Genomic DNA, 13,611 nt, shown 5'->3' with positions numbered 1-13,611 from the left:
CTTTCATTTGTCATCACGTCACCTTCTTGTCTTCTATTTCTCTGCCAAGTAGCACTCCACAAATGAATAGTCTTCTGAGGGTCAAATTTTTTGATATCTGGAGAGTTCATCTGAATTATCATATGATCTGTCACACTTTCAGACACTGTTTTAGAATGCAAATGCATCATAGTGAGCTTCATTTAACTAAAGCCTTGCTCTGTTTCAGCTGAACTTGCTGGCAGAGTTAGGATCAAATCTACCAATGTCAGGATGTTTGGATACTTCTTTGAATAACCTGAGTTCACTGAATCCCAAGTCAAGGTCTGGATGTTCTGAAATCTAAAAAGCATGGTAAAAATATAATTATAACCATCAGGAAATGTATTTCTATAATCGTCTTGAGTAAACCAGTGAATAGATACAAAGATAATTTTCTTAATACCTGTTATACAGCTCTAATTTCAACATGCTCTGTTCAGTTTCTACTTCATTTATTTTCATGCTAGCAGCTTCTAGAATGTTTAGTCAAGATGGACACTTCCTTTTCACCAAATTCTATATAGAGGCCAAACAAAGAAATTTTTAAACTACTAAAAATGTCGAAGGTGCAGTTCAGATAGCCACTATAACAGTTCTATACCTTGTTTCATTTTGTCAGGCCATAGTTTAAAACTTCCAATAGCAGTTCCTCTCAAAACATCTTGGCTTGCATTGGAAAAACAATCATGTAGCCTCTTCACTAAATTACTTAGCACTTTGGTTCGTACTGCTGAAATATTTCCATTTCCATTAAGCTGGTAACCATGAAAGTGGTGAATGGTCTCTACCACTCGTTCCTTTGGACCAGCTCTGAAAAATATAGAAAAAAACCCAGTATATAATACTTTGTTTATATTGTAAGAGATCATGGGTTACTTGTTAGGATTGTCAGACCTTGACTGATAGATGTGGAGTGTCTCCAGAGTTAACTGCATAGTTGCAAATATGTCAGCAATGGAGGACTTGTGATTCAGAGTAACATGTGACAAAATGTTGAGGACATTGATGACATCCAACAAAAAGTGAGAAAACTTGACTATCTTGATTTTCAGAAGAAGGTGTAACAGACCTTTGATTTTTGGTGGTTTGAGCCTCTTGAATCTCTTTCAATCTGGAAATAAATACAGAAAGAAAAAAAGCATCAGGTATGTGGACCAAAATTATCAACAGCAACTAAATTTTTCCTGAAATTAAATGCACATTTGAAATAACTTACCTTACTCAGATGTAGAACAATTGCAGGATAATCTTTAAGGAGAATGTGTAGAGCTGTTTGTAGATGAGGAAGCCACTGGGAGCCTCCAGTGCGAGAAGGAATGTCTGGATGCAATTTAGTAGATTCACATATGGCTTTGAGATTCTTCTTATTTAAAGGTGAGTTATGATAAAAGTAGTCCTCAAGACATTGTTTAAGGTGTTGTACAGATGAACATTTTTCATTGCTCCTTTGTAAGCCAGCTTTAGGTGGTGAACAAAACAGTGCACAGACTGCACACAAGGGTGAATTTCCCTCAGAAGTTTAGCTACCCTACTGCTTTCTCCTATCATTACATCTGTCCTATCACTCCCACACCCAACTAATTTTCTTGACCAGTCTTGACTTGCCAGACTGAGTTGAAGATTTATTTGCAATGTTTCCTCAATTGCATTCTTTATCCTTGAAGCATCAGCTTTGTGAATAGGTTGAACCCCAACAATCTGGCAATGGACCTTTCCCTCATTTGTAAAGCATCTGTCTCTGACTCCATCACTAATAATTGAAAAGAATTTACATTTCTCCAGTTTCTCTTTCAGAGCTTTTCTTTCTACTTCAGCAATAAACTCTATGAACCTGTCATTTCTAAATACAGAACCAATATCCACTCCTTTCATATCATCTAGTTTGTACATCCAGTTAAGGTCTCTAAAGGGACGACCACATTTAGCAATAGCATGGCAAGTTCAAAAAATATTTTCTGCTCTGCCTAGTGTTATGGAGTTCATGGTCTTCAACATCTCCTCAGCAGAAGCTGCATCCAGTGAAGCTGTACTGGCAGCTTCCATGCAGGTAGCCCAGGCATGAGCTTCACTACTCTGGTGTGTATTTATAAATTCAAGTTTGAACTCATCAGAGCCAGAACAGAAATTATGAATCTTTTCCCCCAAATCCACATTATGCTTACGACATGGTGCACAAAACATCATTCCCCTTTCATCATCGTATTTAAGCCATGAGTACTTTTTTAGCCAAGTTTTTGGAAACTGGCAATTCCTTTTTGTTCTCTGATGTTCCAAATCTTTCTTCTGTTTCCCTCTGTCACCAACTTCTCTTTTGCTAGAAGAATTACTTGTGCCTTTAAATTGCTTCAGTGCTCTTATGGCTATAATTTAAAAAGAAAGAACTGAATATAAAGTAGCTTTTATTTCACAAATTATAAATTGTGGGGTTTTTAAATACACATTTATTATGCTACTTAGGACTTAACTGTGACTTGAAATAAACAGCCATAAAACAGAACAAGGAAAATTGATCTACTCTTAAATCAATCGGAGGCTACCGGAACCCTTGTAAGAAGTGGGCAGTATTTAATGCAGTTTCCTTTTGACTAACAGAAGCTTATCAGAATATGCAACCAGCAAGGTGCAGCAGAATCAATACCACTTCTGAGGCAGAAAAAAACCCAAAAACCCAGAGTTAAAGAGTTGAATTATTTCACAAAAAATATCTCCAGAAGATACTACTGAAGTCATAAACCTATTAGGATGTCTATTACAGCTGAAGTTAACTGAAAACTTAAATTGGAACAAGCCTGTAAATACATAATCAAATGCATAAGATGTTCTACAGCGTATGTTGCTGGCCTAATATTCTTAAAATACATTTATTTCCAGAATTAGTGCTTTGAGAATGTGGTACTGTACATGCTTCACATTTTATTATTATGGAAACACTCTAAAAGCACTGAGATTGCATTATTTTCCTAATTTTCCTCAAGATGGTAATTCTTATATTTTATAGGAGCAAATGCCAGAAGATGACATTTTTAAAATTCTGTCTCTAGAGCCTGTGAATCTCCTACTTTTGGCAAATAATTTATCTCCTCTGTCATTACATTGTTGCCACAAGTTATAATTTCGAAAAGGGAGTAGTCAGACAAAAGACACAGAAATGAGGCAATAAAACTAGAAATCTATGAATCGGGAAATAGCAGAAGAAAAGCACAGAGGAAACGACCTAAGAATTATCTGCTGCTCCACAGTCCTTTCTGCAATGCGTATGTCCAGAGGGAAATTAATGATGCCATTAAGATAATCACAGAAAGAAATGCCATTTCTGATGCTTTAAAAGGTCTGAAGAAAAATAGTCCTTTTACTCCACTCTTCTGTATTTTACATGAAGGGAAAAATTTTCATATATGCATTATAAAATTTATGAGAACTGTTTGTTCCCATTGCCATCAAAATGACAGTTTGTCCGCTCCGTTCTATTCTGAGCATCCTGAAAAGTCATAATAATAAGAAATGCCAGGAACATGAAGTTTAAACATATTTTCCATTATGAGCTATTCTTTTAAAGAACTTTTAATCCAACAATAGCATGTGTGGCCCACAAGGGCAGCAAGAACAAGTAGGCCGCAGAAGGTTTCTCTGACGTGCCCAAGTACCATATCCAGGACTGAAAAAGCGTGGAAGAAAAGCATTCTTAACATACTGTAAAGATTAAAAACCTTCCCTAAAATTAGGCAGCCACAAAACCACAATAAAGGATGAAAAAGAGATGGAGGGCAAGATTAGCAGATCTGTTACAGCAGAACTCAGAGAATGGAAGGGACAAAATTGTTGTTAACTCCTTTTTCATGTCTACTGCATCTTGATGTGTCACAAACAAATGTGTCCCTTCTTACTTCAATGTTTTGAAAAAAGGACATTGACAAGAAATATAGTCTTAGAAATTATAAGCTAGGAGCTGATGAACTTATTTCTGTGCTCACATATGGACCTCACCATTCAGATCAAACGCAGACCATGAGGATTACTATTGTAAGCTCTTGAACTGCTTCTGCAAAAGTGCTTATGAAGAGAGACACACACTTTAACCACCTACCTTCCAAATCTAGCAACATGGTAGAACTCAAGAGACGAGTATTCAATATGAAAAGAAACAGTGATAAAATTTGGGTCTATGTTTTGCCAGGCAGAGTTCACATCTTAGCATATTATTTTATAGTTTTATTAAAAAGCATTTAAAATATTTTTACTGAATACAGAATTTTTTAAAACCTAATGGAAATTAGTTAAGAAAATAATTTCTATAATTCAAACAAATGGTTCATGAGAATCATGCCTGTGAAAGAAGTAATGAAATTTAATATTCCCTTGTGTAATTCAGTCATAAGATGGAGAACAAAAGTCTGTGATAGAATCTATTTGATCTGTTTGGTAATGCAAAACATTACCAAAAATGCATTTTCTGAAACACCTTTAGAAGAAAACCGAGACATTACAGATGTGTGCTAATCAAATGGACAGTAGAGGTGGTCATAGGAAGAATACAGTGCCAGAGGGAATCAGGAAGGCTGAGACCTAATAAGTGGAGTTAGATTAATTCTGTTGATAAGAACAGAATACATCCAAAGAATCTGTAGAAGAGAAAGGGAAAAAAAAGCGAGTGTTAGCTGCATTTATGACTTGCCACAATCCCTGAGGCAAGATGTTATAGCACTGTTAATAAAAAAAATCAAAGGAGTTAGTAAAATCAACAAATACTGCAGAGCCACCCTGAGTTTAGGAAATGGTATTTGGAATAATAAGAAAATAAATTTAAATATTTGCTTATGAAATGGAAAGGCTGTCAGTGGGAAAGAAATTCCAGCATAGGCTCTATATTTTTCCATTGGTGCTTAGAATGGTGAGTAATGTGCTTCCATGGAGAGCCAGGTATGCAGGATAGAACAAAGTTGACTGTGATGAATCAGTGGTTCTTTAATATTTTAAGTTCCTAGGAAACACAAAACTTTTTATGATTTTTATAAGATTTCTGTTGTAAGTAGCAAAGTTTTAAAGTATATATGTGTTGCGGGAGGAGCCATTCTTGCTCGACGAGCTGCTGGTCTCTTCCAGGACTCCAGCCACCACACAGCGCTTCCAGGGTAGAAGTGTAGCAGGAGGAGCCTTTCTTGCTCCAGAGGCTCGACGAGCTGCTGACCTCTCCGTGCCTCGCACCAGAGTGAGCTGAGGTTTTCTCTGTGGGTGTGTGTCCCACCTTTATTGGCCCCCTGGCCTTGCTCATGCCCAATAGGGGCCTGTCCTAATCAGGCACAGGTGGACTCACACCCACTCACTGGCAATTCGAGGCACCTGATTTATCTTATTTCTCTACATATATGCACTCCCATTTTTTGCTTTCATTTTGGCAATTTGTTTAACATGTCCTGAAAATAAATCCTTTTGACATATGACAAATGTCCTGTGAGAAAACTGTTTACATGTTTATTCCAAAATAATAATTTTTCTTCTGTTAGTTTTTGTTTTGCTTACATTTCTAGGTAAAATTCTTGTTCATACAATTGCAATAATGCTAAAGAAAATAACTGTGATGTTCCATTTTCAGAACAACTTCAGCAACTTTGCTGTTTACACAGCACAAAAGATAGGGAGATTTTTTTCCATTTAGACTTGTCCTGAAGCCTATGCGTTGTGTGCTTGTGTGTGCAGATTTCTGTGATGAATTCTCAGAGGACTGCTCAGGTGAGTGAGAATTAGAAGACAGCTGCTGGGCAGCAAGTCTGTCTGTTTAGAGATTCTGTAAGGCAGGAATTAACCTATTAATTTTTTTGTATATCCTTCAGACTCGCTGTACAACAATTTCACTGGCAGTGTGATGTGCACTTTAATATTTTTTCCCCTTTCCTAAGTAAGAAACTAACTACCTAGAAGACCTGTATTTTCTACTGACCACTCTATTGAATAAGGGGGGAGAAAATTATGTGAAAATAAAATCCTGATGCTTTAGCACAGGAAAGATTTAACTCTTCCTGGAGTCTCTGTAATGAGAAGGAGTGGTTGCCCTAGGAAATCTGGGGTGGTGTGATTTACGCAGTCCTAAAGTATGTAAGAGAATGGAAATATTTTAAAAATTACTTGTAAAGCTCGTGCTTCCCATCCTAATTCAGCTATGCCAAAATGTCTTCACTTAATAAACACCAGACAGCAAAAGAAGCTATTGGCTGTTCTTTGGGACCTTATTTTAAAGAGAAATTCCTTACCATTGTCGAATGGCAGTAGATAGCCATGCAGGTCAGCTTGGGTCATTTTAATGAATATAATATTAGCAAAAGGACAATATTGTAGCAAGATAAATATTTCATTTGTTCCTATAGTTATTACAAAGTATAAGGAAAAGAACTGTTCTGCCTAAAGCATGTCAAGAATAGTAGAGTTTCTACTAGGCAAAATTTTTTTAGTTTTAGTATCTTAATGAATAAATCATTTAAAACCAAAATGAAATCTTCTAAGTTTAAAAAAAGGAAAAAAAAAGTGAAACTGGTATTTGTGCTTCACCTCTTTGGCCTTACCTAGTGATTACAAATATAGAGAATTTTAGTTTCACATAGGATTATATATGCTGCACTATCCGCTAAATCAGTCTTTATAGAAGAGTTTGGAATACTTACATATGCACTGTGTTTCAAAAGATAAGATGATATGTATGCCTCTAAAGGAAAACTGTAAACATCTTTCTGCCTAACATGGGTTCATGCTCAAAAGCAAAGTGCAATTTCTCCATAAATACACACGAAAAGCACTTGTGATTAAAGAATTAAATTCAACTTCATTGTGCCTGAGTGGCTTTATTACACTGGAAGAGTTGTCTCCAAAATCCTAAGTGCATGTTTACACATTGTATTTCATAATCTTACAGGCAATCATACTAAAATTACAATATGGAACACTGGTAGTAATGAAAATCTCTGAAAATATGTGTTTAACTACTTTCCATCCTAGTTTAAAACTGCCATACTGAAATTATTTTATAACATTTATAAAGCAGTATTTAGTTTTGCAAAAAAGTCTTCTCATGTAGCTTAAGCCTAAGATTGCCATAATTACAAGGTAGATATACAATAAACTTAGGCAGTATTTAGTGCAGTAAATACTGCACTAAAGCAGTATTTAGTTTTGCAAATAGTCTTCTCATGTAGCTTAAGCCTAAGATTGCCATAATTACAAGGTAGGCATACAATAAACTCAGGCACAAAGGAAAAAGACAAAATCCACATCTGAGTTAATACTGAGTTAATACCAGTGCAAAACTGGCACACATTGACTTGCGGAATATAAAGTAAATAGTTATTACAGACTCTCTATAATATTTCCATGAAAATACTGCTTTCTTGAAAAATATTTTAAAATAATAAAGCTTCAGGTGAGCTATGAATTAAAGATGATGCATCTTTAAGCACAGTAAGCATGATATACAGAACTCTTAAAAATGTATTAGAGATACCTGTAAAAAAATACTAAGTACATGGTTTTCCAAATAAAAAGCCCATCACAAAGACATTAAAAGCTTTCCCATGGTTTGGTGTTGGGGAAACAGTTCAGAAATATACAGGTTGTGAGTAATCCTGACTTACTTCAGTTTAGGCCACATTGGGTTAATGGTTATTGAGGCCTAGTTAGAGGCTTTCTGAGAATGAGCTACAGGGAAAGAGATAACTTAATTGGCAACAGAAGAGGAAAATAATTATGTGAGAAGAATCTTTCCGTGAGAATGGAATGTGTAATTGGAATACAAAGCCACCTGCATGATAAGATGGTGTAAACAAGGCTTCTCTATATAAAGTGAGTGCAAGTTGTTAATAAACGATTTCATACAATCATATTGGTGTGCACATGGAATCCTTAAGCCTCCGCAGACTGTTTTCCCACAGTTTGGTATTTCACATTTCACATTTTCAATATTCTGCACTATGACTTTCCTTTCAAATGTAATAAAATCTTCGCCTGCATCAGGATCTTTAACAATACAAGCAACTAACGTTTAGTAGTTGAAACAATTGCTTTGAATTTTAAGTAGTTAACTGCTTTTGGAGAGAAAAAAGAAATTTTTTCTTACCTCTAGGTGCCACTTGTAGAAACTGCTTATGAAGTGTAGTAAGTTGCGAAATAGTAAGAGTACCACTTTTAGAGGTCTCTATGTGTGGAACATGAGGTGAAGGAACAGGGTCAGGAGAAACTTTTATATCACTGGAGATAAAGAAATCTGTTTCTTCTAAAGTAATTTGGTATTGGATTTTGCTAGAACTCTCAATATGATGTCGTGCAACCTCAATCAGCTTTTCAACACTGTAAAAGTGTAAATGCAGAAAATGAGTGCTTTTATTACACAATGTTAATAACTTAGGTTCAAACTTTAACGAGTTTACATTTTGAGAGCTTTCCTCAAGTGAGAATTGCAAATCCTCTGTGTGAATTCTACACTCAGCAAAATCATTATGAAGTGCTCCACACTTCTGGCAGCAAGAAAGCATTTGACTGTGGTAAGAGATTTATATAAAGACATACCTAACCCACAGATGAGACCTGATGGAAATATATAAAAGAACAAGACTTTCTTTATTCCACAAATTTTAGAGTGTTCAAGCATAGATATTCCAACAGTAATCATCCTTTAGCCTATTTCAATGGTTTGTCATCTGCTCTGCCCTTAAATCTGAAATGTACAAAGCATTTCCTAGCGTAGCATTGTGGAGGGGCATATGAACTCCTGCTTCATGTGTAATGAATGAAATTTATAGAGGAAATTACATCAGCTGTATAAAATGTTAAACTAGACAAAGGTTTGGCCTGGGATGTCAGGAGAGCAAATAAAACTGGATAGAGGGCAATAAAGATGATTGGCACATGGGAGCATCTCTCTTATGAGGAAAGGCTGAGAGAACTGCGACTCTTTAGCCTGGAGAAGGGAAGGCTGAAGGGAGACCTTGTTAATCACTGCAAGTATCTAAAGAGTAGGTGGAAGGAAGATGAAGCCAGATTCTTCTCAGTAGTTCCCAGTGACAGAACGAAGGACAATGGGCACAAGTTAGAACACAGAAAATTCCATCTAAACATAAGAAAAACATCCTCACTAGGAAGGTGCCAGGGCACTGAACAGGCTGCCCAGGGAGGTTGTGGAGTTCCCTTCTCTGGAGATATTCAAAACCCTCTTGCATGTATCCCTGTGTAATGTGCTCCAGGTGATCCTGCTTTAGGGGGAGAGCAGGAGGAGATCTCTAGATGTCCCTTCCAACTATAATTCTGTGATTCTGTGATCCTGTGAAGGCATGGGCCAAGTATTACTGTCCCAAGTATGCTTCAAAAGTTGGTCAGAAGGCAAAGTGACCCTTTTCTTTCAGAGAGTAAAATACTTCAATGATATGGACATAGGCCATTGATACTTGGTGTCCTAAGTGTCATAGAGTGGTCCCAAGCACATTTTAGTTATTAGAAGAATTTTTTTTTAATTTGCCTTGAAATAAGTTTGAGAAATTTAATACCATGTGGCAATAAAAATAGGTGGAATTTTCCAGCATGTGGAAAGCACATGAAAAAAGAAAATAACCCCACAATTCAAAGTGACAGAAGCCATTGAAATTATATAGAAACTTCTACTGAATGGAATAATTGCTTGTTTGCTCATGGTCATAAATCTTCTAAATCTGTAGCCTAGAAAAACAGCAGAACTGGTAATTACCTCTATTACTGTCAGCAGAACCTTCTGATCATCCAAGAAAGGAATACCATTCAGGCATTTATGATAAAATCAAAATCCAGCTCATGAATTGAAGTTATTATTTTCTGCTTTTTTTTGTTATTGTTTTGTTTTCAAATTGTTTGCTTGTATATAAACAACTACCTTTACTAGCATGGTTCAGGTTTTGGTTTGTTGCTTGTTTTTTTTTTAAAAAAAAAAAAAAAAAAATTCCTTTCTAAAATTGAATATATATTACCTGGACATTTCTGCCAAGAACCTGGATCCAAGCCACTTTTCCATATCTTTATAAGCCTCATCTGCTTTCCTTGTTAGGTCTTCAACAAATGCTAAAGCTTTCCCTTTTATAAGTTCTAGTCGAGATTTTGTGGCTAGTTCTGTTTAAACAGTAATGTCATAATAATTAATATTTATAAAATTAGACAGAAATTCTCAGTCTTCAGCACCTAAAGTTTAACATGAGCAGAAGCTCTAAGAAAATAAATAACTTCTACCAAAATTATGCATAGAGAATTTACAGAAAAGTTTTAAAACATAGGGGATTTAATGATTTGGAGGTTCTTAGTTTTCAGAATGGGAAGAATTAAGAAAACAAAAATCAAATCTGTCCCTCACAGAGAGGCTAATACTTAAAAAAACAAAAGGACAAGAAATAGGAATATCCAATACAATACAATAGCAATATCCAAAACAAAAAGGGTTGAAAAGACAGCTCAGGTAACATACTGAAAGAAATGTGGAGGAAGCACTGAATGATATTAAAGCCTTACAAAAGAAGAATAAGAAAGGATAACCAGTTGCTAGAGAGTATTTTCAATCCTGAAAACAAATACAGTGTTCAACTTGATTTTGGTCATATTTAACCTTCTGTACTGCAGAATCTTTTAAGCAAATAATATAAAACAGTAATTGGTACAGTGACTTCATAGCTAGAGACTGTAAAATTATTTGTTTTAATCCCTATTCCATATGTTACTAAGCTTTCAAAATACTTAGGGTTTGAGTCTAAAACTTTCTTTAGGCAATCAGTGTGGAAAGATGGACCTTGAAAACATAACGCATGTGCTTTCAGTGTTATTTCTCATCCACAGTAGAATGCAACACTACACTTTCTGCTTTGAGAAATAAAGAGTTGACATTCAACATTTTAAAAATAGAATGGATTTGGGTCTCACAGAAGGTCATTTTATTTGATGGCAAAGACAGAAGAGTAAAGATTCTCAGGAACTGAAACTATCCTACAGGACAACTGTACAGACATTTCTGCAATGCAGCCTAAGGCTGCCTTCTTTGTAACTTCTCTGCATTTTCTATGAGTAGCTGCTCTCAGCTGTCTTACAGGTAACCATGCCACAATTTCTGGCAGTTTTTTGCAGAAGCAGATAATTCATAGTCCACTGATAAAGCTTCTCTTTTTAAGACTGGCAGAGTAAAGATCAAGGCACACTGGTGCAACACAGAAATGGAATATGAAATCAGCATCAAACTGTCCACAACTTGTGGTTTTGCTAGTGTTTATGTATTTGTATAACCAAAAGCATGATCATCCAGTTACCATAGCTGCAAGTGAATCTATGACCCTCAAATGTATCAGCTATGTGTGTGTGTGTGTGCAATTATGAAATGTAGTTCAACATGTTTAGTCTTCCTTAGATTCTTATCTTGGCTTTTTTTTGCTTTTGTTTTTGTGGGTTTTTTCCCTAAATAAATGGTGAAAATGAAACAAACCCAAGAAAACAAAAGAAGCTAAACAATTACTAAAATTTGTCTTCATACTGTCAAGATTTTCAAAGTTACTATTTTTCCTCTCCTCATCTCAAAATCTTGGAATATTTATTCCTAAACTGCTTCTGGATTAAACCATGTGCACAAGTATTTGGTCTGGGGTGGACCTAAAGAAGCCTTACAAATTTGTTTCATTCATTAACTGCTGTTTACCTTCTACTTTTCATAATTAAAATTACATATGTTAGCCCTGTCAAGGAGGTAACATATGATACCCTCCCATGCAGGGGGCTGGAACTAGATGATCTTTAAGGTCCCTTCTGATGCAAACCATTCTGTGATTCTATTATGATGGACTTGCAGGGCATGTAGTGCTAGGACAAGGGGTAGTGGCCTTAAATTGCAGGATAGATTTACATTAGGAAGAAATTCTTCACAGTTAAGGTGGTGAGACACTGGAAGAGGCTGCACAGGGAATTTTTGTCTGCCCTATCCCTGTAAGTGTTCAAGACCAGGTTGGATGGGGCTTTGAGCAACCTGGTCTAGTGGGAGGTGTCCCTGCCCATGCAAGGGTGATCTTTAAGGTCCCTTTCAACAGAAACTATTCTATGACTCTATCTTCCCCTCAGTGGGAAAGACATCTCTTTCTTCTAGTCTAAACCCATTAAAAAAAAAATTCAACTAATTTTCAGTTTCCAACTTCTGTTTTTCAGACATCTGTTTTTGGTGGAAGTTGACCAGTTGACTTGGAAGTTACTAGCTAAGACAGACAAAGAAACAGAATGATTGGCAATGCATGGTTTTTTGAAGGGTCTGTCTGGAAAGGAGCTTGGGAAGATAAAAAGTCTGTGTCTTGCTGATTGAATCCCATGTGGCTTGTGGAAGAGGGAATCAGAGAGAAGGGCATCAATTATATACATAATTGCCAACAAATTATTTTCCAGATCAATACATTTCAAATACTGAATTCAATTCAATTGAATACTGAAGAGTGGCTAACCACCTTTGTGAAACTTATTCTCTCATGATGAATACTTGCTTAGTCATGGAAAAGAAAATTAAATAAAATGAAACAGAACAGAACAAAAATGAAAACCGCATTTCTACTTAAAATAAATTTATCACAAAATGGATGACTCCCACCCTAAAAATGTTTATGATTTCTCCAGACACTTCTTTCTCTCCCCTCCTTTTTCTTAGTGATCTGTCCATTTTGCTAGGAAGAGTTTCTCCCTAGCTTTGTCTACTACATTACCTAAATTAGGAATAACAATCACCCCCCAATATAAGTAACCAGATAGTAACATACCCTCATGTCTCAAGGCACCAAAATATTCTTCTTTTATTTTTTGTGCCAGTTCTTGTTTCTTTATTTGTTCTGGGGTTAGAGAAATTAGGCTGACTTCAGATGCAGTAGATTGTGCTCCTGCAGGAAAACAGACTCCTCACAGTCTTTGGATGTTGATGGTAAGGTTGTGTATCTCTACACAGGCACTCACAGGAGAGTGTATTTTTTAAAACGAAAAATGGCATTTCCCACATTACTTGATGCAACCATTTATGTGAATACAAAGGCAGGTCATCAGGTATTACATGTCAACAGAACAAATACAGATTTCTGTCACTTTATAGTTTTATGATCACAGATCAATTATCTAGTATCAGGTCTGAACCAAAACTTAGCTCCAAGAAGCAATCCACGAATCCCATCCTAGCCAACTAGTGTACAATAGGTGATTGTACTTATTTTTTATCACAAAGCTTTTCTACAAATCAGAAAATCTGCTGCTCTCTTGGTTGGATTGAGGTTCTGAGCACACACCTAAGGCTCCCTGGGGCTCACAAATTAGGTGACCATATGGCTAAGTATTTGCATGGCTATACTTGTTCAGTGTGCTATGAGCAGAACTAAGCAGAGAGAGGGAGCACTCAGTACAGTGCAAATAAAATGTCTCTCAAAGGATAAAAGTCAGCTACTTTATGATAATAATTCAGCAATTACAGCTGTCTCACTTGGAAATGGAGTACCTGAATTTCAGGCTATCCAGATATTCACAGGGCTTGAGCCTCTTGCTATGTAGAATGTCTTTACAAAAGATGCAAGATTTGGGTGACTAGCCTCACTTCCT

The 13,611-nt window shown here is 36.1% G+C and overlaps 1 protein-coding gene across 1 annotated transcript in view; it reads right to left on the bottom strand.

The window, feature by feature from the left end:
* Positions 1–13,611, bottom strand: part of SPEF2 (sperm flagellar 2) — an 83,706-nt gene that overhangs the window by 21,374 nt on the left and 48,721 nt on the right. Inside the window, 12 exon segments of the mRNA XM_030466868.1 lie at positions 166–183; positions 186–321; positions 425–499; positions 501–537; positions 623–831; positions 916–1,096; positions 1,099–1,132; positions 1,238–1,416; positions 1,419–2,381; positions 8,120–8,349; positions 9,996–10,134; positions 12,792–12,908. Coding sequence (XP_030322728.1) covers positions 166–183; positions 186–321; positions 425–499; positions 501–537; positions 623–831; positions 916–1,096; positions 1,099–1,132; positions 1,238–1,416; positions 1,419–2,381; positions 8,120–8,349; positions 9,996–10,134; positions 12,792–12,908 — 2,318 coding nt within the window.

Source organism: Calypte anna, chromosome Z, assembly GCF_003957555.1.
Source record: "Calypte anna isolate BGI_N300 chromosome Z, bCalAnn1_v1.p, whole genome shotgun sequence".
Classification (NCBI taxonomy): domain Eukaryota; kingdom Metazoa; phylum Chordata; class Aves; order Apodiformes; family Trochilidae; genus Calypte; species Calypte anna.
This window is presented reverse-complemented; position numbering and strand designations above follow the sequence as displayed.